Raw genomic sequence first — 20,870 nt, 5'->3', positions numbered from 1 at the left:
ACAGCAAATTTCAAGCTAATACGCACACAGGTTTCAGAGCATCTGGAATTATCCACCTTTAAACAGAAAGTGACGCTCAACTGCAGAATACCGCCTGCCCCTTTGTCTGTGTCTGACTCGGGATGGGTGAGGGGTGCAGATCCCTGCTCCACGCCCTCCCAGCCAGGCTGTCACTGCTGTCCTCTGCCGGACGCCTGGGAACACCCTGGCCTTGGCTGGACAGAAGGTGACTTCTGGGCAGGGTCTGGGTCTCTGCGCTTGTTGGCTTCCAGCCCTGGGCTTCTCGGTGCATCTCACGGCTTCCCTCTGCTGAGTGGAATTCACCAGTGCAGGGCAGTGCCCACTTACGTCTCTTGTCTTTGTGTCTGTCTGTCTGTCTATGTCTGTGTGTCATGGCTAGCTATGTCTCTGTGTCTGTCTGTGTCTGTCTATGTGTCTCTCTCGGCGTCTGTCTGGTTTTGTCTCCAAAGACTCAATGATTTTAATAAGCATTTTCGTACATTACATTACAGAACCCTGCTTCCCCTCCTCCCCCATGCTCTCCAAGCTCCCAGACAAGCCAGCTGGTGAGCTTGTCCCAACGTGCTTTATCTTGGTCCCCAGGGAGCACTGCCCTGGGCTGATAAGAAGCTTCACCGTTTCCCAGAAGGCCAGTCTGTGCCTCTCAGGAGATGTAGCGTGTGAGAGGGATGGGCAGGGGGTGGGGCAGGGTTATGCCACCATTGCTCCTCCAGGACACGGTCTGGCTGGGATACCCTATGGCGCCATTGAACAGCCTCCCATGGGCTGCTCCATTGCCCCAGACTAGCAGGGCCCAGTGCATGCCTGCTCCCTCCGCTAACACATCTCCTCCTGTCCCTGGTGGCCTTACGCTGGGGACTGCCTGGAGGAGGTGGTGCAGGGCTACTGTGCCAGCCCTACTCCTGGGGAACCCGCTGGTGCCAGGCAGGGGATCTTCCTTGGAAACCCCTTAAATCAGCTTTGCAGCAACTTCCTAGCAGCTGAGGCGCTGCAGAGCGCTGCAGCAGCCGCAGGATGGGGGCCAGAGTTTACTGAGCTTCAGCCTGGGGTGTATTTAGAAACAGGAGCAGCCTCTGGTATCAGCTTAAGAAACCCCTCCCACGGTCTGATTTCTCATGGGATTTTATTAATCAGAGCCCCACTTCAACCAAACTACAAAGCAGCAGGGGACCGGCAGAAGCGCTTTGCCTTAGCTACCTCTGGTAACAGTTCAGTGTCAATATACTAATAGCTCTGCATGGCTCATGCAAATAATTGACCCCCTCAGTGCACCGAGCAGCGGCCTGGATGCCCTGAGAACATGGAGCGTCAGCCCTCACCGGGGCAGGCCGTGCCACCTCCGTCAGATGGCAGACTGCTCCTGCAGGAAGTTTTCTGCGCCCCCTGCGACACTTCTCTCGGGCTCGGTGGCCAGAGCAGCTTCGCGCAGCACCGTCATGTGCTCCTCCGCGGCAGACAGCGATTGGTCGATCCAGTCCATGCCACTGCTTAGGTGGCAGGCGTTCCTGGTCACCAGGACGAGGTGGCTGACAGACAGCAGCAGGGCTGTTGTCCTGCAAGGCAACCGGGATGCTGTTACAAGTCTTGGGGACAACAACACCAGGGCTCTGTACCACAGCGCCTGGGCAGGAGGTCTGGCCGCTGCACCCTCCCCTGGATGGGACGGGACATGCCAAAAAGGGGCTTTATCAACCAGTAGCTTTATTAATCTCTCAGCAGGAGTCAGTGTGGCCGAGTGGATAGCTTAGTGGACTGGGATGTGAGACCTAGGTTCTAGGCCTGACTCTGCCACTGGCCTGTGGGTGACCATGGCCAAGTCACTGCCCTGCTCTGTGCCTCAGTTTCCCCCTTTGTACACTAGGGATACTTGTACGGATTTCCTTTGTAATGCACCCTGAGCGTGACGCAGGAGCCAAGCGGTGGTGTTATTATATAGAGGTATTAGGACTACTGCAGTAGTGGCCCAAGCCCCAGGCACCGCATAAACCCAGCAGTCCTGTGTTGGGACACAGAGGTCCATGGTGTTCACTGTGGTGTAATAGCAGCTCCTGGCAGGCCTAGCAAACTCACTGCCCTAGTGCACCACTTTCCTGGCACTTCTCCATTAGTGATGTCCCGGGAGTTCCTCGGTCAGAGTGGGTGTTAATCTTGGTGTACAATGGTTGCACAGGTGCAGTGTCAGGAGTGAGGTGTGGGCACTGACACTATGCTTTAACATCTGTCACCAACCAAAGAGGAAGGCAGGTGTTTTCCAGACAGGAGGTCAGAGGCATATCTCTGTCTAATTCAGCATTGTGAGCTCGCACAAGGGAAGCCGCAGTTACAGATGAGGTGGACAGAGGAATGGGACATCAGCAGGGAAGAGAGCTCCAGGGAACAAGCAATGGGGGGGTCTTACTGTCTCTGAGGACAAACAATGACCTCTGGGGATACAAGCAGAAGACAAAGAGACACTCCCAGGCAGGAACTGGACAGCCTGATTCCATTCATGAAAACAGGATGCTGGCCTGCCCTGGCGGGTAATGCCACAGCGGACATTTGGGTGCAAGAAATGGCCTTAGCCAGAACGTAGCTTGGTAAGTTTAGGCTTTAGACGTTGCGTTCGGGTTTGGTTTTCGAGGGAGCCTTTGGTTTCCGGTACCTTTGCTCACTAGCGCTTGAAGCTCTCATCTCTGCTAATAAGCATGTTGTTGATTTCGCTATAACAATACCCCAGTGCTGGGTGTTTTACAGGGCGATGATCCTGACTTGAGTCATTCACACTTTCATGCCCTGTTCCTGGGAGGCAGCAAACGTGCTATTCTTTGAGAGCTCAGTGGACAAGGGACTGGATACTACAGGGGACACTACCAAGGGGCTCAGAGGGTGGGATGCACCTCTTATTAACTGGCAAGGCAAAGTATGGGCTGGCACGGCCCTGGGGAGATGGTTTGGGGGGCCAACAGACTGGAAGTGTCAGGGAGTTGACACCCAGTAAAGCTCAAGTAATTTTTCCTCTTGCTGAAGGCAGGGGAGGAACAAGGTGACCCACAGTCCTGGGTACCCCGAGAACTGTCACATTTATGTTTCTACGTTAAGGCTGGGTTTGTGTTTTCACGTAACACTGGGACTGTTTGGCCAGCCCCGTGCAAACCAAGCCCTGTTCTCAGTCGGCCCCTGGGCACATCTGTCACAATTATTGTTCTTTAACCTCTTTGTTCTGGAGGCAGCAGAACCTAGCGTACCCTCCCCTAGTGCGCGGCACAGAATCTGTGCGTATTAGCGGGGAGAGATTTTCAATCAACTCTAAGAAAAGAAACGTCTGCAGCGTCTCACCTTCTCCCACCTCTTTTGCTAATAAACGGCCCATCTGTGTCCTGCCCACTTTCCATGCAGTTAAGCTCGCTGCAGACGAGTGACAAATGCACCTAGGAGGGCACTAGTTGCAGTTAAGACAGGCCATTAATGCTGTTCATTTCTCTCTTGGCCATTAAACCATCCCTCCCAATGGTTGCTGTTTCCCACAAGTTACAATGGGCCAGGAGCTGCCCCATGGGCACAAAGCTGCTCCTGCCCTCAGCAAAGATGGCCGCTATCTCACTCGTAAAGATGGCTGCCGCCGATGGCTCTATACCCAGCATGCTCGGCCCAGCTCCTGACAATGGCCCAGAGGACAGCAGTTGTCTCTTGGCTGCAGATGGCCGTGCAGAGATGTGCCCGTCTGCCAGTGTAACCCACACCCAGGATGAGTGTGCGTTACACCAGGACGCTGCTTCCATCCTGGTGGTGCCTGTAGGGCCGCGGCCCTCTGTACATGTCAAGTGTCTCTTTGGATCCTTCCCCTTTTCTCCAGCCCAAGCTGATCACCTCGAGGTCATTAAATTACGACCCGCGGCCTGTGCCCACGCAGGGGGCTATGGAGGTGAATGGGACCCTGTATCCCACTGTGCGCTCCACCTGCATCACCAACATGCCGCAGAGTGCAGCCAATATGGGCCTCACATGTGGGTGAGGAGCGGGCAGGCGGGCGGGGAGCGGCTGGAGCTGGGACTCCATCCCCAACCCAGGCTCAGCTGTGCTGGAGGAGCCGGCACCTGCCATAGGGGAGGGGCTGGCCCAGGAAACATCTCCTTCGAGCAAGGGGGAGGCAAGGGCCAAGCTGTGACTCTCAGAGTGGGGCACTGACCCTGATCGTGGGTCAGTGGTGGTAACATGCCAGAGCCCTGCATGCAAGTGCGGCAGACCTTACTCATCTCCTGGGGCGTGAGCACCTTCCCACAGCCCACACACTAATTCACTCCCATGACCCAGCTGCTCCTCGCTCTTGGGGGAAGTCTGGGAAAGGCCAGGATCGGGCCCTCAGGATGGATGCAAACAGCATGTTTCCATAGCATTAGCTTCTCCTGGAGCGCTGGGAAGGAATGTGTGTGCCAGAGCAAGGCGTAAACTCCACCAGGGCAGCAACGTAGGAATATAAATAATCATACGGAGCTTGTCCGCAACAGGACGCGGGCACCTAACTGCCAGGGTAGGTACCTAAGTCCCAGAATCAGGCCTAACTGGGATTCACGAGTCCCCCGCTCAGCAGCTGTCAAACTCTGTAAGTGCCTAAACCCTCTAGGCACCACATTTTTGCAGTACCAGCTGTCTGGGTGCCCATGTTTCTGCCTGCGTGCGTATGCACTGCAGCCCCCACTCGGCATCCAGACGTCCCAGCGGGACGTGTGAACTGCAGGAAGGCAGGCGACCCTCCGCCTAACTTCCTGTGGGACCCAAGCCGGCAGGCGTGCTCGGAGTGTGCCTTCTTGCTCGGGGCCCTAAAGAACTGATGTACAATGGCAGTGGGAGAGGAGCTGGCAGGAAGACCCCCCTCATCATTTCTAGCCAAGGGATTAGGCTGCTCCCCAGGGATGTGGGGAAGACCCCAGTTCAAGTCCCGCTCTGCCTGCTGAGAAGGGATTTGAACAGGAATCAGCCACCCCCCAGGGAAGTATCCTCACCACTGGGCTATGGGGCATTCTTGTGGGGATGTGTCCCTTGATGCTGTTCTCCTGTGGCTAAAGAATGACACCCTAAGAGCCAGTGTCTTTGGGAACCTCACCCAGAGCTTACCGTGCATCCAGAAGCTTGGGATCCAGAGGCGGGTACATTGACCTCACAACATCATCCACCCTAGGGGGAAGAGAGAGCGAGCGTTGCTTGTTTCTCACCGTATTTTGCAAGTGCCCTGGTAGTGGTTTGGCTTTTTCCCTCAGCAAGCACATTTTAGAGCCTGGCATCTCTCCCTCTGGCTGTGAACCCCTACAGTGCAGAAAGGCACCTAGAGTCAGCGTCGCAGGAGTTCCCACAAGGGGGGGGGCTGATTTCATAAGAGTCCAGCTCCCATTTGGCAGCTCAAGGGAGTAGTGCCCAGATCTGCAAAAGTGCCTCTTGCCCAGCGGCCCCCACTGAGATCAAAGGGTGACCATTTCAAAAGTGTCTAAGTGATTTAGGAGCACAAGGCCCACTGGAGGCCAACGGGAGCTTGGCTTTTAGACTCATATGCCAATCCCCAGCCAAACCAGACACTTATTGAGGTGCCTAACTGGAGCAGAGCTCTTTTGAGAATCTGGCCCCAGTTGTGGGTGCTGAGCCCTGGGAAATCGGATCTTGAGCCCTGTCACAGATGGCACTGGCTTCCAGCTTGCTTTCTGGCTGAAACGCAAAGTGTTGGTTTTGATCCTTAAAGTGACAAGTGACAGGAAGAGCCACACAGCATTGCCAAGTCTCATTGATAATTGGTGTTTTTCTTAAAGCCCCAGCTCCTGGAGTCCTGTGATTAGGTGAGACTCTCAGCTTGCATTTAAAAAAAAAAACAAGGAAGGTTCTAGCCCCTGTGGCTGTGGAGAAAGGCTTGGGAATGGGACCCCAATGGCTCAAAGACCAAACAGCAAATCAAAAGCCATTTATTATTGTTAAGATCTCATGAGATTTGAAACCTCACATGAGTTTTGAATGTTTGGGGTCAGCACTACTGTGAATTTGCCCATGCTGTCATTCAGGGGCTATTGCAAATGCCTGATGTTTCCAGGAGTTGCCGGCCCTTTGGAACTGCAGATCAAGTTCAAGCTGTATGCCCCCAGCCGAAACAGACTGCCAATCCCCTCCACTTACCTGGGGCTGATCCGCTTTGCGACCACAATAATGTCACTCAGGCTCGCGGGGGATTTCATTCTGGCCCCAGAGCCCATTGTCATTGCAACGAGCTTCTCTGTCAAAGTGTGACAAATCTGTTGAGAGTGCGAGAAGTGATCAGCTTGGCTCATTAGAGGCCAGCGAGAGGGAAGGACTTGGCAGCCAAGTGGTTAGGGTGCTTCCCTGGGAGACACAGCTCTCAGGCCAATGACTATTTACAAATTTCATACGCCGTAGAACAACTTCAGCAGGAGAGCTGGTGGGACTCCCACCCCCAAACACCTCCTTGTGGGAGGGGAGACTTGGGTTTGAGTCCCTGCTCCCAGCCAGGCGGAGTGGGGACTGCAACCTGGGTTTCCTACATCCCAGGGGAGCTAACCAGTGGGTATTTGGCATAAGGGCACAGTGACTACGCCGGGCTGAGCTGGCCCCAGGAGAGGGGTCTCAGCTGAGAATCCCAAGCAGAGAGATGGGTGCCCAAATCCCTTAGGGGGTAGGGCTTAGGCCCCATCTCTCCCCTCAGCATTTCCTGCTGGCTAGTGTAGGTGGCTCCCTGATCATCTCTCTGGCTTCTGAGAAGCCCATTCTAAGGTGCCCAGCTCTGCCCATGCATCGTACAGGGAGCCTGGGGGCCTGGCCCGGGGCTGTGGATTCCTTAAGAGCTGCCACGCTGGAGGGTAAATCTCCTGTGTGGATCGAGCCCAAAGCCTCTCAGAGAATCCTCCAGGCCCCTTGCTTATTTCCTGGCGCTGATTCCCTGCACAGCAGCATGGGTTAATACGTGGGGGAGGCAGTTCTGTGGGAGACTTACCTTTAGGATGGCGATGCAGTGAGAGACCAGGCCCCTGTGAAGAAAGAGAACGTCTTTGGTCAGGAAAGCTGTCTGTCTTGTTACCAGCTCTTCTTCTGTCCACCAGCCGAAACTTCATCAGCTAAGCATTTACCATGGGCTCCACAGAGCAGAACTCATCGCAGACCTCACTCAGGTATCATCACAATGTTACTTCACAACCTAGCCCTTAGCGATCCGGCTGGAAGCAGGGTGCACTTGTCTAACAGGGTGGGAAGGCCTGGTCCTCACCTAAAACTGAGGTCAACCTGCCTACGTGACTGAGCAATGTGAAAAATTCACCCCCTGAGAGACGCAGTTAAACCACACTAAGCCCAGTGTGGACACGGCTAAGTTGCCAGTGGAATTCTTCCACCTCCCAAGCCAGTGCCTCTCGAGGGGGTGGAAAACCCGCTTCTGTCGCTGTAGCGCGTGTTGCTGCAGCGCGGGTCATGTAACCGCCTGCTGAGGGAGGAGGTGGGTTCTCCCTCACGTGACTCTTTCACCCAAGGCTGGAGCTCTCTTCCCAGCGGAGGTGTTCTGAGCGTGCGGCTAATGTCACCGAGGGCCTTCGGATGCTGCTCTGCTCAGCACCGGAGCATCGGCTGGAGGTGCCCTGCCACCCAGCGGAATCCACAGCCCCAAGCTAAGTGCCCATGGGCCCCATACAATGCAAAGGGAAGGCTCGGCACCTAAGACTGGGATTCTCAGTGGCCAGCCAGCAGAGCAGGGAGTGGATGCAGAGGACAGGTGCAGGGCTTAGGGCCCAGATCCACCAGCTTACTTGGGCAAATCGGTCCCTATAGTTCTGTGCTGTGGTGTCTGCCTGACAGGCCAGAGGGAGATGCCTCCCTTCCCTCGGGATTCACAGCGTGGACCCTGGCTGTCCTGGAGTGTGTGCCCGAGCCAGGCCAGCCCTTTCTTATGCTAAACCAGAGAGAGCGAGAGACTCTGCCTGGCTACAGCCAGCAGCCCAGGATCAGTGCATTCCCCTGAGGTGTGCAGACCCGTTTCCAAACCCTACTCTGCCTGGGGACAGGGACTTGCTTTCAGCCCTGCCACGTTTCAGGGGAGTGCCCTGACCACCAGGCTATTGCACATGCTGGGTGAGGTTCTCTCAGTCTCTCCCGTCGGAGCCCTTCCATTTTGAACACCTAACTCAATGTATCACGAGGGAGGGAGCACGCCCTGGACTCTCTCGCCTGGTCCGAGGGCACAGACGGTGTGAGTGCCAGAGTTCAGATCCCTGTTACCTGACAGGCAGAGCCAGAGTGCAAACATGGGTCTCCCACTCCCCTGTGAGCACCCCACCCTCGGGGCTGTGTGTTCCCACCACACGCATCCTCCTCCTCTCCATTACTTCTTAGCAGTCTGCATGGGGGTCGGCGTGCTCCCAGCACACCTGCTGCATGGACACCTCTCATGGTCTGAGAATCACGCTGAGGCGTAGGCATGGGGCACATGTCGGTCGGGGGGGACAACGTCAGGACACAGGCAGCTTAGTGCATAGCCGGAGCTATGCCAGCCTAACCCCCTAGCTCCCGTCGCTCAGGGAGGTGGATGGAAAACCCCCTTCCAGAGCTGCAGGCTGCATCTGCACTACAGGGTTATGCTGGCGAAGCTATGGCACCGGACTCTGCTCCTACCGCCCCCATCATGGAGACATCGCCTGAGACTCCTGTGGGGATCAAGGTGCCTCCAGGGCGAGGTAGCAGCTGAGCAGCGTGTCTGAGCGTCAGCAGTGCTCAGATGCTGGATGTAGATGCTTAAAGAGACAGATCAGAGCCTAAGTCCCTTGGTGAGTCTCGCACCTAACACAGGAACCACTGGGTTGGATGGTCTGGTGGCCCCTTCTGGCCTTAACCTCAGCCTCTGTGATCCTCTGGGCTAGGCAGGACCCTGGACTAGAGGAGGGTCCTTTCTGGCCTTCAAGTCTCTGAATCTTTACTAGCTTGTTAACCCCCCACCTCTAGGGTCTGTGTTTCGAAGAAGAATCACACCCACACCAAGGAAAATTCCTCACACTAAACCCCACCAACCACCCTGACAAGGAACGGCTCAGAGCACTTGGAACCAAGTCAGAGACTCCAGACCTGGCTTCCATTTTTGCACCTGGGCACAAACATTGTGGCCAGGGCTTTGTACCACAAGTATCTGGAGTTGCAAATTAGGGCCCTGAACACACCTGGCTTTGCACAGCTGCACTCATAGCTCAAGAGATATGCAGGCTCTGCCTTTAGGCAGTGGGGCCCTGAATGACTGTGCATTGTATTAGAGCAGCGCCTGGGGACCGGGCTTTGCCCCAAGGAGTTTACAATCTACTCAGCCAGAGGGGGAGGGCTGGGGCTAGAACCTGGGTCTCCTGATACCTAGGCCAAGGCTGCTCCACTAGACCATCCTGCTGCCTACAGTAAATGATTTTGCTCTTGATAAAAGCATGCTTCCAAGGCAGGCTTTGGCCCAGGCAGCAGGCGACCATCCTGGAGCCAAGGCAGGTAACTAGGCAGAGCTCGGGAGCCCGTTCTAAAGATCACCCAAGAGGCAGCTTTGAAATTCTTACGAAGCATCTTCAATCCAGTCCTCATTCTCTAGAATGGCCTCGATGTGGGGGTTTGTTATCACGACGTCGTCCAGCTCCAGCTCCGAGGGCTCCGACTGCGTCTCCATCGCCCCAATAAGGTCGACGATCGGTCTGGAACAAACAGGAATGGGTCATTCAGCACCTGGCACAGGGGGGCAGTCGTGATGGCAATAACTAAGGGGCACGTTTTCTAAGCACCCAAGGGCCAGATTTAAAAAGGACTGTAGGCACCTAGGGGCAGTGCCCAAACAGGTTGGTGCCCAAGCCCCATGGATTTCAATACAAGTTAGCACCTAACTTGCCTAGGTGCTTTTGAAAATCCTGCCCAGCTCCTAGTTTCAGCTTTGGGTGCCCGACCATCTTTGTAAGTCTGGCCCAAAGTGACCGAAGAGCCTGAGGGGACAATATCCAAGAGTGCCTAACGCCCAGAGCCTCAAAGACATTTAGGTGCCTAACTCCCTTTGTCAATGGCAGAGTTTGAGCTGTTAGAGCCCTCTACTTTCAGCTGCATCTGGCCAAGATTTTCAAAAGTGACCTGTGATTTTGGGGGCCCAACTTGAGACTGCCCCATGGGTCCTGCTTTTCAGAAGGTGGGCACGCAGCATGCTGCCTGGGTGTAAATGATGTCCCAAGGTGCTGGGCTCTGGCGGGTGTGGCCCTTCGGGTTCTGCAAGAAATTCTCTCTTGGAAACGTTAGAAACACTATTACTGACCCACCTGGATTTTCCGTTCTGTTACCCCGGGGATAACCGCCACCTGGGACACTCAGAACCGACTGAGCGTCCCTGAGTCTGCACAGGCTGAGCTGACAGAGCGGGACGGGGTCAGTGGTCAGTTCAGATTCCTGCCCCAAAGTGTGCTCAATGCCGGTGGCAGCCTGTTGTTCTCATCGTGCGCAGACTCGTCCACTGGGGAATAGTCTCCTTGCCACATACAAATGTTAGTTGAGTCTAGTCTAGTCTCTGTACGTTCCTCACCACCCCAGCATCTGAGCACCTTCCGGTCATGCACAAAGTGACGGGACTGCACATCTGTCTCCTGTGCTTTGTTCTCTCTCTCCTCCTCCGCCTGCCGGGCGGGGACCAGAAATGCAAAGAAACCATCTATGCTGGTTTTCAAAGGAGCGTAAGGGAGACGGGCGCTCTGCTCTGATTGATTTTCAATGGGATCTGAGTTTCTCCTTACACCTGTCCGACCCCCAGGTTTATATAACGCTGGCGGTTCGGGGGAGCGGATCCCTGGCCAAAGGCAATGCACCCCACTGGCCTGGATGTGGTTACACTGGGATAAAGGTGCCTTGTATCTATTCCCCTTCCCACTTCGTAAAGCACTTTGATCTCCAGGCAACCACATCCGCACCCCGGGGTGCACTGCCTTAGGCCAGCAGTGCAGTCAAAGCCATACAGTTTTCTAATGAGGACAAGGCTTTTCTCTGCCGTCACGCTCTCTGCCTTAGTTCTCTGGCCATTTCTGTGTCCGTTGTCAGACACCAGATCACTCCCCCGGCCCCGGCACACTGCTGCCGGCAGAGGCGCTCACTGCTGTGGCTGTCAAGCTGGGTAGACAGCCTGACCTGGCCGTGGAAGGTTCTGCAGGGCATCTCTGGTGCACAGAGCACTGGCTCATCCGTACCAGCAGCTCTGAAATCTGCAGGCACTCGGCCCTTCCTTCCGCTTTTCCAACATTCTTTTTGCTTCCTCCCTATTAATTTGGTGCGAGTGGAGGAGGGGGCTGGACACTTACTTGGTATCGTAATGGTTCAGCAGATCCTTGGGCCGGCAGTAGCGCTGCCTGCAAACCACCACAAGCGCCACGAAGGACGCCAGGAAGATAGTAGCCAGCACGCCGATGGCAACTATCACCACGGTTTCCATTGCTGACAAGCTGCTCTCCTGGGCGCAGTCAGATGTGCAGTTCCATCCCGTAAGGCACCTCCAGAAACGCTGGATCTGGAACAAAGCAGCACGGAGTGAGCGCCCAGAGAGCAAGCGTCATGACCCACCGCTGCTCCGATGATCTGGAAACCTCTAAAGAAGCAAATGTCTCCGTAGAGAGATGGCTGGCCAGGGAAACATGGGGAAACATTTCACAACCATTTCTGAGACTTTCCCCCCATTGTTTCCAATTTCAGAATGGAACACTCCAAGCTCCTTACGACTCGATAGGATCCGTCTATAGCGGGCCAAAGAATGAATGGGGCAGGGGAGAGAGGGATTCTCACCCAAATTTCCCATATATTTTTCAATTGTTCAAAATTCCAAACTTCGTAGAAATGTCAAAATTGGAAACATTTCTGGGAGCTCTAATGCGTCAGGTCAAGTTACACAGCGAGAGGAGAGCAGCTGGCCAGGAACTGACCAGTGGGACTGTATGACGCAGTGGCCTGTGGTGTGAGGCTGGGCTCAGTGGCCCAGGGGGTTCATTCCAGTTCTATGTCTTATGTTCTCAATTTCATGCTTCAGGGCTTCAGCCTGTCGCCTGCTGGGGTCAGGAGGGAAATTTTTTTCCCCTGATGCAGTCTGGGTTATTTTTTCTTCTTTCCTCTGAAGCATCAGAGATGGATGCTGCTGGAGACGGGTTCTGAGATGGTACAGAGAATCCTCTCTCTCAGATGCCTGGCTGGTGTGTCTTGCTCACATGCTCAGGGTCTAATTGATCATCTTCTTCAGGCTCGGGAAGAATTTTCCCCCAGATCAGATTGGCAGGACCTGGGGGAAGGGAGGGATTCACCTTCCTCTGCAGTGTGGGGCATGGTTCACCTGCTCGGATCATCTGTTCACACCCCACTAATCAATTCCCTGCCACTGCAGAGGCCTTGGCATGCTGGCACCTCGGTGTCCCCGTTCTCTGCCTGTGGCACACTGCAGTTCACTCTCTGGAGGGCTGTAATGCTTTCGTCTAATCCATAGCATTGGACTCAGTGCAGAGGCAACTGGGTGGGGTTTGGTGACCGGTGCTGCATAGGGGCTCAGACTGGAGGCTCTGATGGCCCCTTCTGGCCTTAAACTCTACGAACAACTGGGTCAGACCTGGTGACCTGTGAGCTCTAATCAGGGCCAGAGTGACTGGCGCCCACCTTCGCGCCGGAACACCGAGCATGGCAGCTAACCGAGTAACCCACAAGCATGGTTATTACTTATTCTATGAAGGGACCTGCAGACCTCACCCAAGCGCAGGGCCCCATTGTGCAGGCGCTAACACCCCCTGAGACAGCCCCTGCCCCAGAGAACTGACAATTGAAAGGGCAGGGACTTGCCCGAGGTCACCGGCAGAGCACAAATAGAAGCCAGGTTCCCTGACTCCCATGCCAGGGCCCTACCCTCTAGACCACACTGCCTGCCACAGACACAAGGTCTGTAAAGGTGAAGCTCAGGTTGCGACACCTCCCAGTGACCTGGCTAAACGCTGCCTCGCAGGAGCATTCGTTACAAACCACTTAGTTAGGACAGGGTCAGGTCTTCCCCAGCCAGTCACAGAGACGCCCCGCTCCGAGCGTAACCAGCACAATTGTCACGGCGCCAGCAGAGTGCCAGGGCAGAGTTCCCAAAGCCCTGTACCCTGGCATTGAGCCAGCTCGGCTGAAGCAGCCCTATGTGTGCAGTCGGGCACCTCAGGCCTGGTCTCCGCCTCACACGTTTCCCCAGCGTGACTGTTATGGTTCGGGCAGCACCCAGGAGCAGCTCAGGGCCTGGCTGTGCCAGGCGCTGTACACAAGGTGGGCTCTGCCCCACGGGGCTGACAATCTCAGTATGAGACACAAAGCAACAGATGGAGACAGACAGACAAGGGGGCACAGGGGAACAATGAGGCAGTCCTGGTCAGCAGGTCGGGCAGTGGTCCAAGATCACCGTCAGCCTAGTGCAGGTCAAGTCTTTTGCAGGCATCATAGCAAAGGAGAGTTTTGAGGAGGGCCTGACCAACGGGGCGGCTTAGCAGGCACTCGGGGGGGCCCTCCCAAGCACAAGGAGCAGCAGGGGTGATGGAGGCTGGGCTCCTGGGCTGCTCAGAGGCGAGGGTTGCCATTGTGATAGCGAACGAGAGATGCTAGGTATAGTGGGGACTGGGGACTTGAATGAAGGCAAGCGGCTTATGCTGGATGCGACGGGGAAGGAGATGCGATCACAGCAATAGGCTTGAGAAATGAACTCTGCAGCAGCTTTCTGAACGGACATGAGCGGGGCAGGACGGCACGCGCCAAGGCCAGCCAAGAAGATGTTGTGGTGAGCAGGATGCCATAGGATGGGAGCCTGGACCAGCGCTCCAGCTCTGGGGACAGGGAAGGCCGGAGCTGAGAAATGTTCTGCAGAAAGAGCCAGTAAGATTTAGACAGACTGATGTGAGGACCTAGAGAGAGAAAGGGCTGAATCAAGGGACGCCCAGTTTCCAGGCCTGAGTGACGGGCAGGATTAGAATCATAGAATCATAGAATATCAGGGTTGGAAGGGACCCCAGAAGGTCATCTAGTCCAACCCCCTGCTCGAAGCAGGACCAATTCCCAGTTAAATCATCCCAGCCAGGGCTTTGTCAAGCCTGACCTTAAAAACCTCAAAGGAAGGAGATTCTACCACCTCCCTAGGTAACGCATTCCAGCGTTTCACCACCCTCTTAGTGAAAAAGTTTTTCCTAATATCCAATCTAAACCTCCCCCATTGCAACTTGAGACCATTACTCCTCGTTCTGTCATCTGCTACCATTGAGAACAGTCTAGAGCCATCCTCTTTGGAACCCCCTTTCAGGTAGTTGAAAGCAGCTATCAAATCCCCCCTCATTCTTCTCTTCTGAAGACTAAACAATCCCAGCTCCCTCAGCCTCTCTTCATAAGTCATGTGCTCTAGACCCCTAATCATTTTTGTTGCCCTTCGCTGGACTCTCTCCAATTTATCCACATCCTTCTTGTAGTGTGGGGCCCAAAACTGGACACAGTACTCCAGATGAGGCCTCACCAGTGTCGAATAGAGGGGAACGATCACGTCCCTCGATCTGCTCGCTATGCCCCTACTTATACAGCCCAAAATGCCATTGGCCTTCTTGGCAACAAGGGCACACTGCTGACTCATATCCAGCTTCTCGTCCACTGTCACCCCTAGGTCCTTTTCTGCAGAACTGCTGCCTAGCCATTCGGTCCCTAGTCTGTAGCGGTGCATTGGGTTCTTCCATCCTAAGTGCAGGACCCTGCACTTATCCTTATTGAACCTCATCAGATTTCTTTTGGCCCAATCCTCCAATTTGTCTAGGTCCTTCTGTATCCTATCTACCACTCCTCCCAGTTTAGTATCATCCGCAAATTTGCTGAGAGTGCAATCCACACCATCCTCTAGATCATTTATGAAGATATTGAACAAAACCGGCCCCAGGACCGACCCCTGGGGCACTCCACTTGACACCGGCTGCCAACTAGACATGGAGCCATTGATCACTACCCGTTGAGCCCGACAATCTAGCCAGCTTTCTACCCACCTTATAGTGCATTCATCCAGCCCATACTTCCTTAACTTGCTGACAAGAATACTGTGGGAGACCGTGTCAAAAGCTTTGCTAAAGTCAAGAAACAATACATCCACTGCTTTCCCTTCATCCACAGAACCAGTAATCTCATCATAAAAGGCGATTAGATTAGTCAGGCATGACCTTCCCTTGGTGAATCCATGCTGACTGTTCCTGATCACTTTCCTCTCATGTAAGTGCTTCAGGATTGATTCTTTGAGGACCTGCTCCATGATTTTTCCAGGGACTGAGGTGAGGCTGACTGGCCTGTAGTTCCCAGGATCCTCCTTCTTCCCTTTTTTAAAGATTGGCACTACATTAGCCTTTTTCCAGTCATCCGGGACTTCCCCCGTTCGCCACGAGTTTTCAAAGATTGAAAGGATTGTGGTGCTGTCTTCTGTGATGGGGAAAGGAGGTAATGGGGAAAAACTGGGGGGAGACTAAGAGCTGAGTTTAGCCATGTTGAGCTTGGGCTGATGTCTAGCCATTCACTAGACGCCGTCAGAGAGACAGTTTGGGCTGGGGACAGGGCTGGAGCATAGAGGTAGATCTGGGAATCAGTCACCAGCCCCAAGGTAGTTGCTGAATTTGTTTGCGGGGGCGACTGCCCACAGATAAAGTGTGGGACCAAGGACGGAGCCCTGTGGAAACCCCCAGAAACTGGAGAGGCGATGAGGAAGATCCACCGAAGGAAAAATGGAAGGAGCAATTAGAGAGGTATGAAGAGAACAAGGAGAGGACAGAGCCCTGGCAGCTAAGGGAGGACAAGATTTCATGGTTGATGGTGTCAAAGGCAGCTGATGAGGATGGAGCATAGGCTTTGAGCTTTGCCTTGGAAGAGGTAATTAAAGACGTTGGCATAACAGTTTCAGTGGCATGCGTAGAGATGGAAGGTAGGTGGAGAGCAAACGGGGTCCAGTGTGGGTTCTCTGAAGGTGGGAGAGACTAGAGCATGCTTGTATTGTGACGGAACGAGCCAGAGGAGAGAGAAAGGCTCCGGAGACAAGGCCAGACGTGGTGATGTTACTGGACCCCTGGCCAGCTCTCACTCATGATCACCTGTCTGCCAAGGCCATATGACGTTGTTTGCACTTGGCCAGTGCCAGCCTAACGAATTGCCAGCCAGCTGCGGGCAGCAGTCACGCTGGCACTGTGAGGAGACTCCTGGCACTGCAAAACTCATTCTGTTTGCTGGGTGACTTGGCCAAAACTTGTTGCTTTTTAAAATCTCGTGATTTTTAAGCCAATCTTGTAACTTTTGAGGCCTGACTCATGATTTCTGAACACTTGCGGGGCTGCCTTCGTCACCCCAGTCCCTCTCCCTCACTGGTCCTGGCTGGCCCCCCAACCCCGCTCTGTTTCCTCTGTCTGCTTCTGCCCTCAGTCCAAGTTCGGCTCCATGTCGCTCTGTCCGTGGCCCTGCCCCAGATATTTGAAACTCCCAGAGCAATTGCAAGGGGGCTTCTTTTTATTGGTTGATTTGTTTTCAGCTTCTTTTCCAAAAATCTTAGTTTAGAATCTGCTAAGCTGCAGAAAATTGCCCCAGGTCTTTGTCAGGGGAAGATCCTGGAGTCCTTAACCCAGGTAAATCAGGATTGTGTTATTATTGTATCTTTATTGTCTCTGTCTGGCATCCCTCAGCCTTCCCACTGTTGTTTGCCCAGCGCTGGGCCTGCTTCACAGGGACACAGGAGCACCCAGACCCTGGGACAGGCCCACCCAGCACAGGCCCGTGGAAGTACCTGTATTGTGGCCAGGCCCCAAGCACACAGAGCCCATCAGTGTCTGGACCTGGCTTGGGCCCAAATAGCACAGGTCCCTGACCCCGTGAGCACACGCTTCATGGGAATCCCTGAGCACCCCGGCTGGCGGGGAGGGGATGTGCACTGTTCTTTGAGAGGTATAGAAAGACGCTGGGGCACCAGGGAGCTGGGAGGGGGAGTGCAGCATGGGGAAGAGTCCTGTTCACTATTCAAACAGAGTTCCTTGTTGTGTGTTAGAAAAAGACATTTACACAGGGGCCCAGACAGCCGAGGGATCCAGGAGCGCCCATACCCACTCCCGGTCCAGACCACACAGAGATCTGGTAGCCCCGACCCCACCCAGGCCCGGCCCAGACGGCCCAGGGACTGCAGGATACCCAGGCTCAGCCCAGATGGCCCAGAAACCGTGGGATACCCAGGCCTAGCCCAGGAGCGCCAGGTGCAAAGTGCTGTGGGTTCCCTCCAAGCTGCACAGAGAGTGACAAGTCCCAGCCCTGCAGGCAGAGGGACCCACGAAAGGGGTAGGGAGCTCGGCAAGCTGCCGAGCTGAGTTTGGGCAATCTGGTTTGCAAGCCCAGAGCCCTTGAGCAGAGCAGGTTATTGCTGCTCTCGCAGGGCCGGTGCCTGCCCTTGGGGTCTCTGCCCTGGGGAACCTGGGCAGGCCGGGATGGGGGGAGCAAGGAGGGTCATAGGGTGAGCTCAGAAGGATGGTCCGATCCTATAAACTGGAGTAAAGCTCCAAGTTTTCCTACCTGACTGCTGAGGAGCACAGCCAGCCAGCCGCCAGCACTTCCGCAGGGCCGGGAAATGGAGCAAACACCCGCAGCTCGGCCTGACCTTTACCCCAGTGATTAATATCCCAGCTGCTGGAAACCCAGCGGGGATGGTGCTGCCTGGCTGGGAGGGCTGGGGCGGCAGGGGCGCACCTCCACCAGCCTGTCACCCGCACTGCAGCGAATGGGGGGAGGGACTGCTCAGAGAGGAGCCCCAGGCCTATTGCTACATCGGCCCCCCCACCTGCTCCCTCTGGCCTGTCCCTGGCAGGGCCCACAGCCCCTAGTTCTTCCCTTTGGGGAGCTCACCACTTGCTTTCTCCTGCCAGCATTGCCCCCCTCCCCATGTGGTTAAATCATCAGCATTTGGTGTTCTCTCAAGCCCCAGCTGCCGGAGTCAGGTGATCATGAGAGGCGCATTCCTTGCAAAGAAAGAAAGTTTCTAGGTCTCCTGGTTGTGGAGCAAAGCTGAACACATGCCCCTCACCTCCTGTGCTCCAACACCAGAAGCCAAATCTCCCCCACTCCCATAAAACCCTTGTTATTTTAAAAAATCCTCCCCAGCAATGCCAGGCGGATCAACGCCCCGTTGCAGTAGCTGGTGTCACCGCTAGCTTTCAGGCCGCACACCTGGTTTCCACACTCACCTGCTGTTTTCACTGATTCGGGTGAGAAATTCAGAAACCCACAACAAATGAATCCAGAGCCTGTTTAACAAAGCACTCTGCATGGTTCCATGTTCAGGGGCTTGCGTGGGGCGGCAAGCAGGGGCATGCGCCTCCCCCCCAATCAGCGGGGGCACAGAACTCCTCCAGGGTCGGGGCAGGGAAAGCGAGATCCTCTGGCCCTGGGCCCCAGGGCGGGAGATGACAGCTCCTCCAGCTGCCAGGGGAGAGTGAGCTCCACCAGCCCTGGGGCCACGGGGCAGTGGGGGAGAACCAGCTCCTCCGGCCATAGGGGGCACAGAAAGTGCCCCTCCAAAAGCGGCCAAATTTGTATTCCTGTGCACGCCCCCGCCCCCGTTGGCAGCCAGGGCAGTAGTGGCAACGTGAAACCATTTAGGCCATCCTGAAATAAGAAATGGACAATGGAGAAAACTTTCTGCTGAGGCAGAGCTCAGCACAAGCGCCGATCCTGAACTGAACCCCTGGGCTCCTGCTGCGCTCACAAGCACCATGGGATGACACCTGATCCCTTGTTTTTTTAAAGCTAGCTCAGTATTAAAGGCATGGGAGTCAATGGGGCTATCCAGGACAGAAAGTTAAGACAGTGAGCTCACAGTTAAAGGCTGCATTGTAAGGTCTGCACAGAAAGGCGCTTACCTGCACTTGCAGGCAGTGTGGTCCAGGGCTTTCAGAAATCTGAGTTCTAACCTGGCTCCTTCAGTGAGCTGCTTAAGTTAGTCATGTCACCCTTCTATGCCTCAGTTTCCCCCTCCCATGCTTTGTCGATTTAGCTTGTAATACTGTCCCATACTGTCTCTTGCTCTGTGTTTGTTCAGCACTGAGTGCAGTGGGGCTCTGGGCTCAGCTGAGATTTCTGTCTTTAACATTTGATGTCCTCCCTGCTTAAATATGTAACGGTCACTTTTGACCATGTCATTTTCTGCCTGGAATTACATAGCGCAATTTGCCATATTCTACTGCCCAGCACTGGGTGCTCATCTCATATGAAATATAACAACAGTGTGGTAAAAGGGAGTACAGTTAGGGTCCCCTGCCTGGGGCTGGACCTCGCCCCACTTCCCGGCTTTGGGGTGAATGCAATCTCCCTCTTACTGTTGCAAGTTTTTTCTGGTCTAGTTTCACTGTTGTAATATTCCCATTTAGATGGTGGAACCATGTGTCTGGCCTGGTGGCCTGGATAAATGGCTGCAGAGAGTAATTCAGGTTCACGATGCACATTTCAGGCCCCACCCTGCAAACACAATGTGGCTACTCACGAGAATGAAATCACTACTGATTTTCCCAGGGTTGGGCCTACCTCTAAGAAATTCCAAACAGAATTCTACCTACAGACTGCAAATAAACCCCCGAGACCAGCCGTCATTTTTGTGTTTTACTGTAGCTGATCTCCAAGCTCTAAACATACTGGACCAGATCCTCAGCTGGTGGAAACTAATGTGCGTCCACAATGCAACTGTCCTGATTTACACTGAGAACCTGGCCCACAAACATTTCCCTCTCAGTGTATTGTGAAAGGGATGTCTCACATATTAACTCCATATTCTGCCTTCGGCTCATTTTAAGTTTATTTTAGAGAGCACCCTCCTCCCCCGCAACAAAAATTGCTTGTCACTATCATCAGCAAAAGCCTTCCTATAAAGTCATGCTAGAGACCCGACGAGAAAGGAAAGAACAGCCTGGCCTTTCGAGTGAATTTATAACTTATTGCAAAGGAATTTCGATTTCATGATGGCTTCTCTAACTCCCAGGAGGGAAAAGAGCAATCGACAAAGTGCAGCCTCCCCTAGGAATGTCTGAATTCTTTAATAGGATTAATGCTACAGTTTGAATGTCTTTTCTGCTACCAAACTGCTCACAGAGTGAAAACAAAGCAGTGCTCAGGGTTAGCCATTTACTTGCTGAATAGTTTGCTTTAAAGGACTAAAGCTAAGTTGCATGAAAGTTCCTTAAAATGTGTTTTCTCATGAGCAAGCCCAGCTCAAACACAGCCCTGGAAAGAACAATGCAGATCACATACCAAACTGATCCTTCCCCTTTGGAAGCAAGGCTGCCGGCTGCCCTCAGTCCTGGATCACTGTGCAGTTACCTGGAAATATTTTGTGTCAGACAAAAGGGTCCAACTTGCCAGCGCTGGTTAAACAATTTGCTTTCCCTTCAACCAAGATGGACTCTCTCCCAGCTACTTAAATGTGGAGGCATGCCCACTCCGTTATCCGCACCGTGTGCTCTGGCTTGGGTGCATTCCTGGCTGGTGTGCTGATGTGTGCTAGGAGTAAAACTGAACAGACTCGAACCTGACAGGGTAGTGACTCAACTGGGGGCTGAGAGCTCTCTGCTGGTCAGCTGCTCTCACACTGCACAGGCATTCCGGGAGCCCTCTCAGGAGGAGAGATAGCTCAGTGGTTTGAGCATTGGCCTGCTAAACCCAGGATTGAGAGTTCAGTCCTTGAGGGGGCCATTTAGGGATGTGCGGCAAAAATTAGGAATTGGTCCTGCTTTGAGCAGGGGGTTGGACTAGATGACCTCCTGAGGTCCCTTCCAACTCTGATATTCTGTGAAATATAAATCAGATATAATTTA

The 20,870-nt window shown here is 54.2% G+C and overlaps 1 protein-coding gene across 2 annotated transcripts; it reads right to left on the bottom strand.

The window, feature by feature from the left end:
• Positions 1 to 1,105: 1,105 nt before the first annotated feature.
• TMEM98 (transmembrane protein 98) lies at positions 1,106 to 20,579 on the bottom strand. Of its 2 annotated transcripts, none has more exons than XM_074940381.1 (7): positions 20,308 to 20,579; positions 11,328 to 11,533; positions 9,564 to 9,695; positions 6,986 to 7,019; positions 6,154 to 6,269; positions 5,113 to 5,172; positions 1,106 to 1,574 (listed from the first exon to the last, which is right to left on the bottom strand). In XM_074940381.1, the coding sequence occupies exons 2-7, from the start codon at positions 11,456 to 11,458 to the stop codon at positions 1,364 to 1,366; spliced, it is 684 nt and encodes a 227-aa protein (XP_074796482.1). In that variant the 5' UTR covers positions 11,459 to 11,533; positions 20,308 to 20,579; the 3' UTR covers positions 1,106 to 1,363. The 2 variants fall into 2 exon arrangements, with proteins under 2 accessions (XP_074796482.1, XP_074796483.1); XM_074940382.1 differs by having other exon boundaries at positions 20,377 to 20,579.
• Between the last annotated feature and the right edge of the window lie 291 nt (positions 20,580 to 20,870).

This window comes from Natator depressus, chromosome 27 (assembly GCF_965152275.1).
Source record: "Natator depressus isolate rNatDep1 chromosome 27, rNatDep2.hap1, whole genome shotgun sequence".
NCBI classification, from domain to species: domain Eukaryota; kingdom Metazoa; phylum Chordata; order Testudines; family Cheloniidae; genus Natator; species Natator depressus.
The sequence above is the reverse complement of the archived record's forward strand: the minus strand, read 5'-3'. Positions and strand labels throughout refer to the sequence as shown.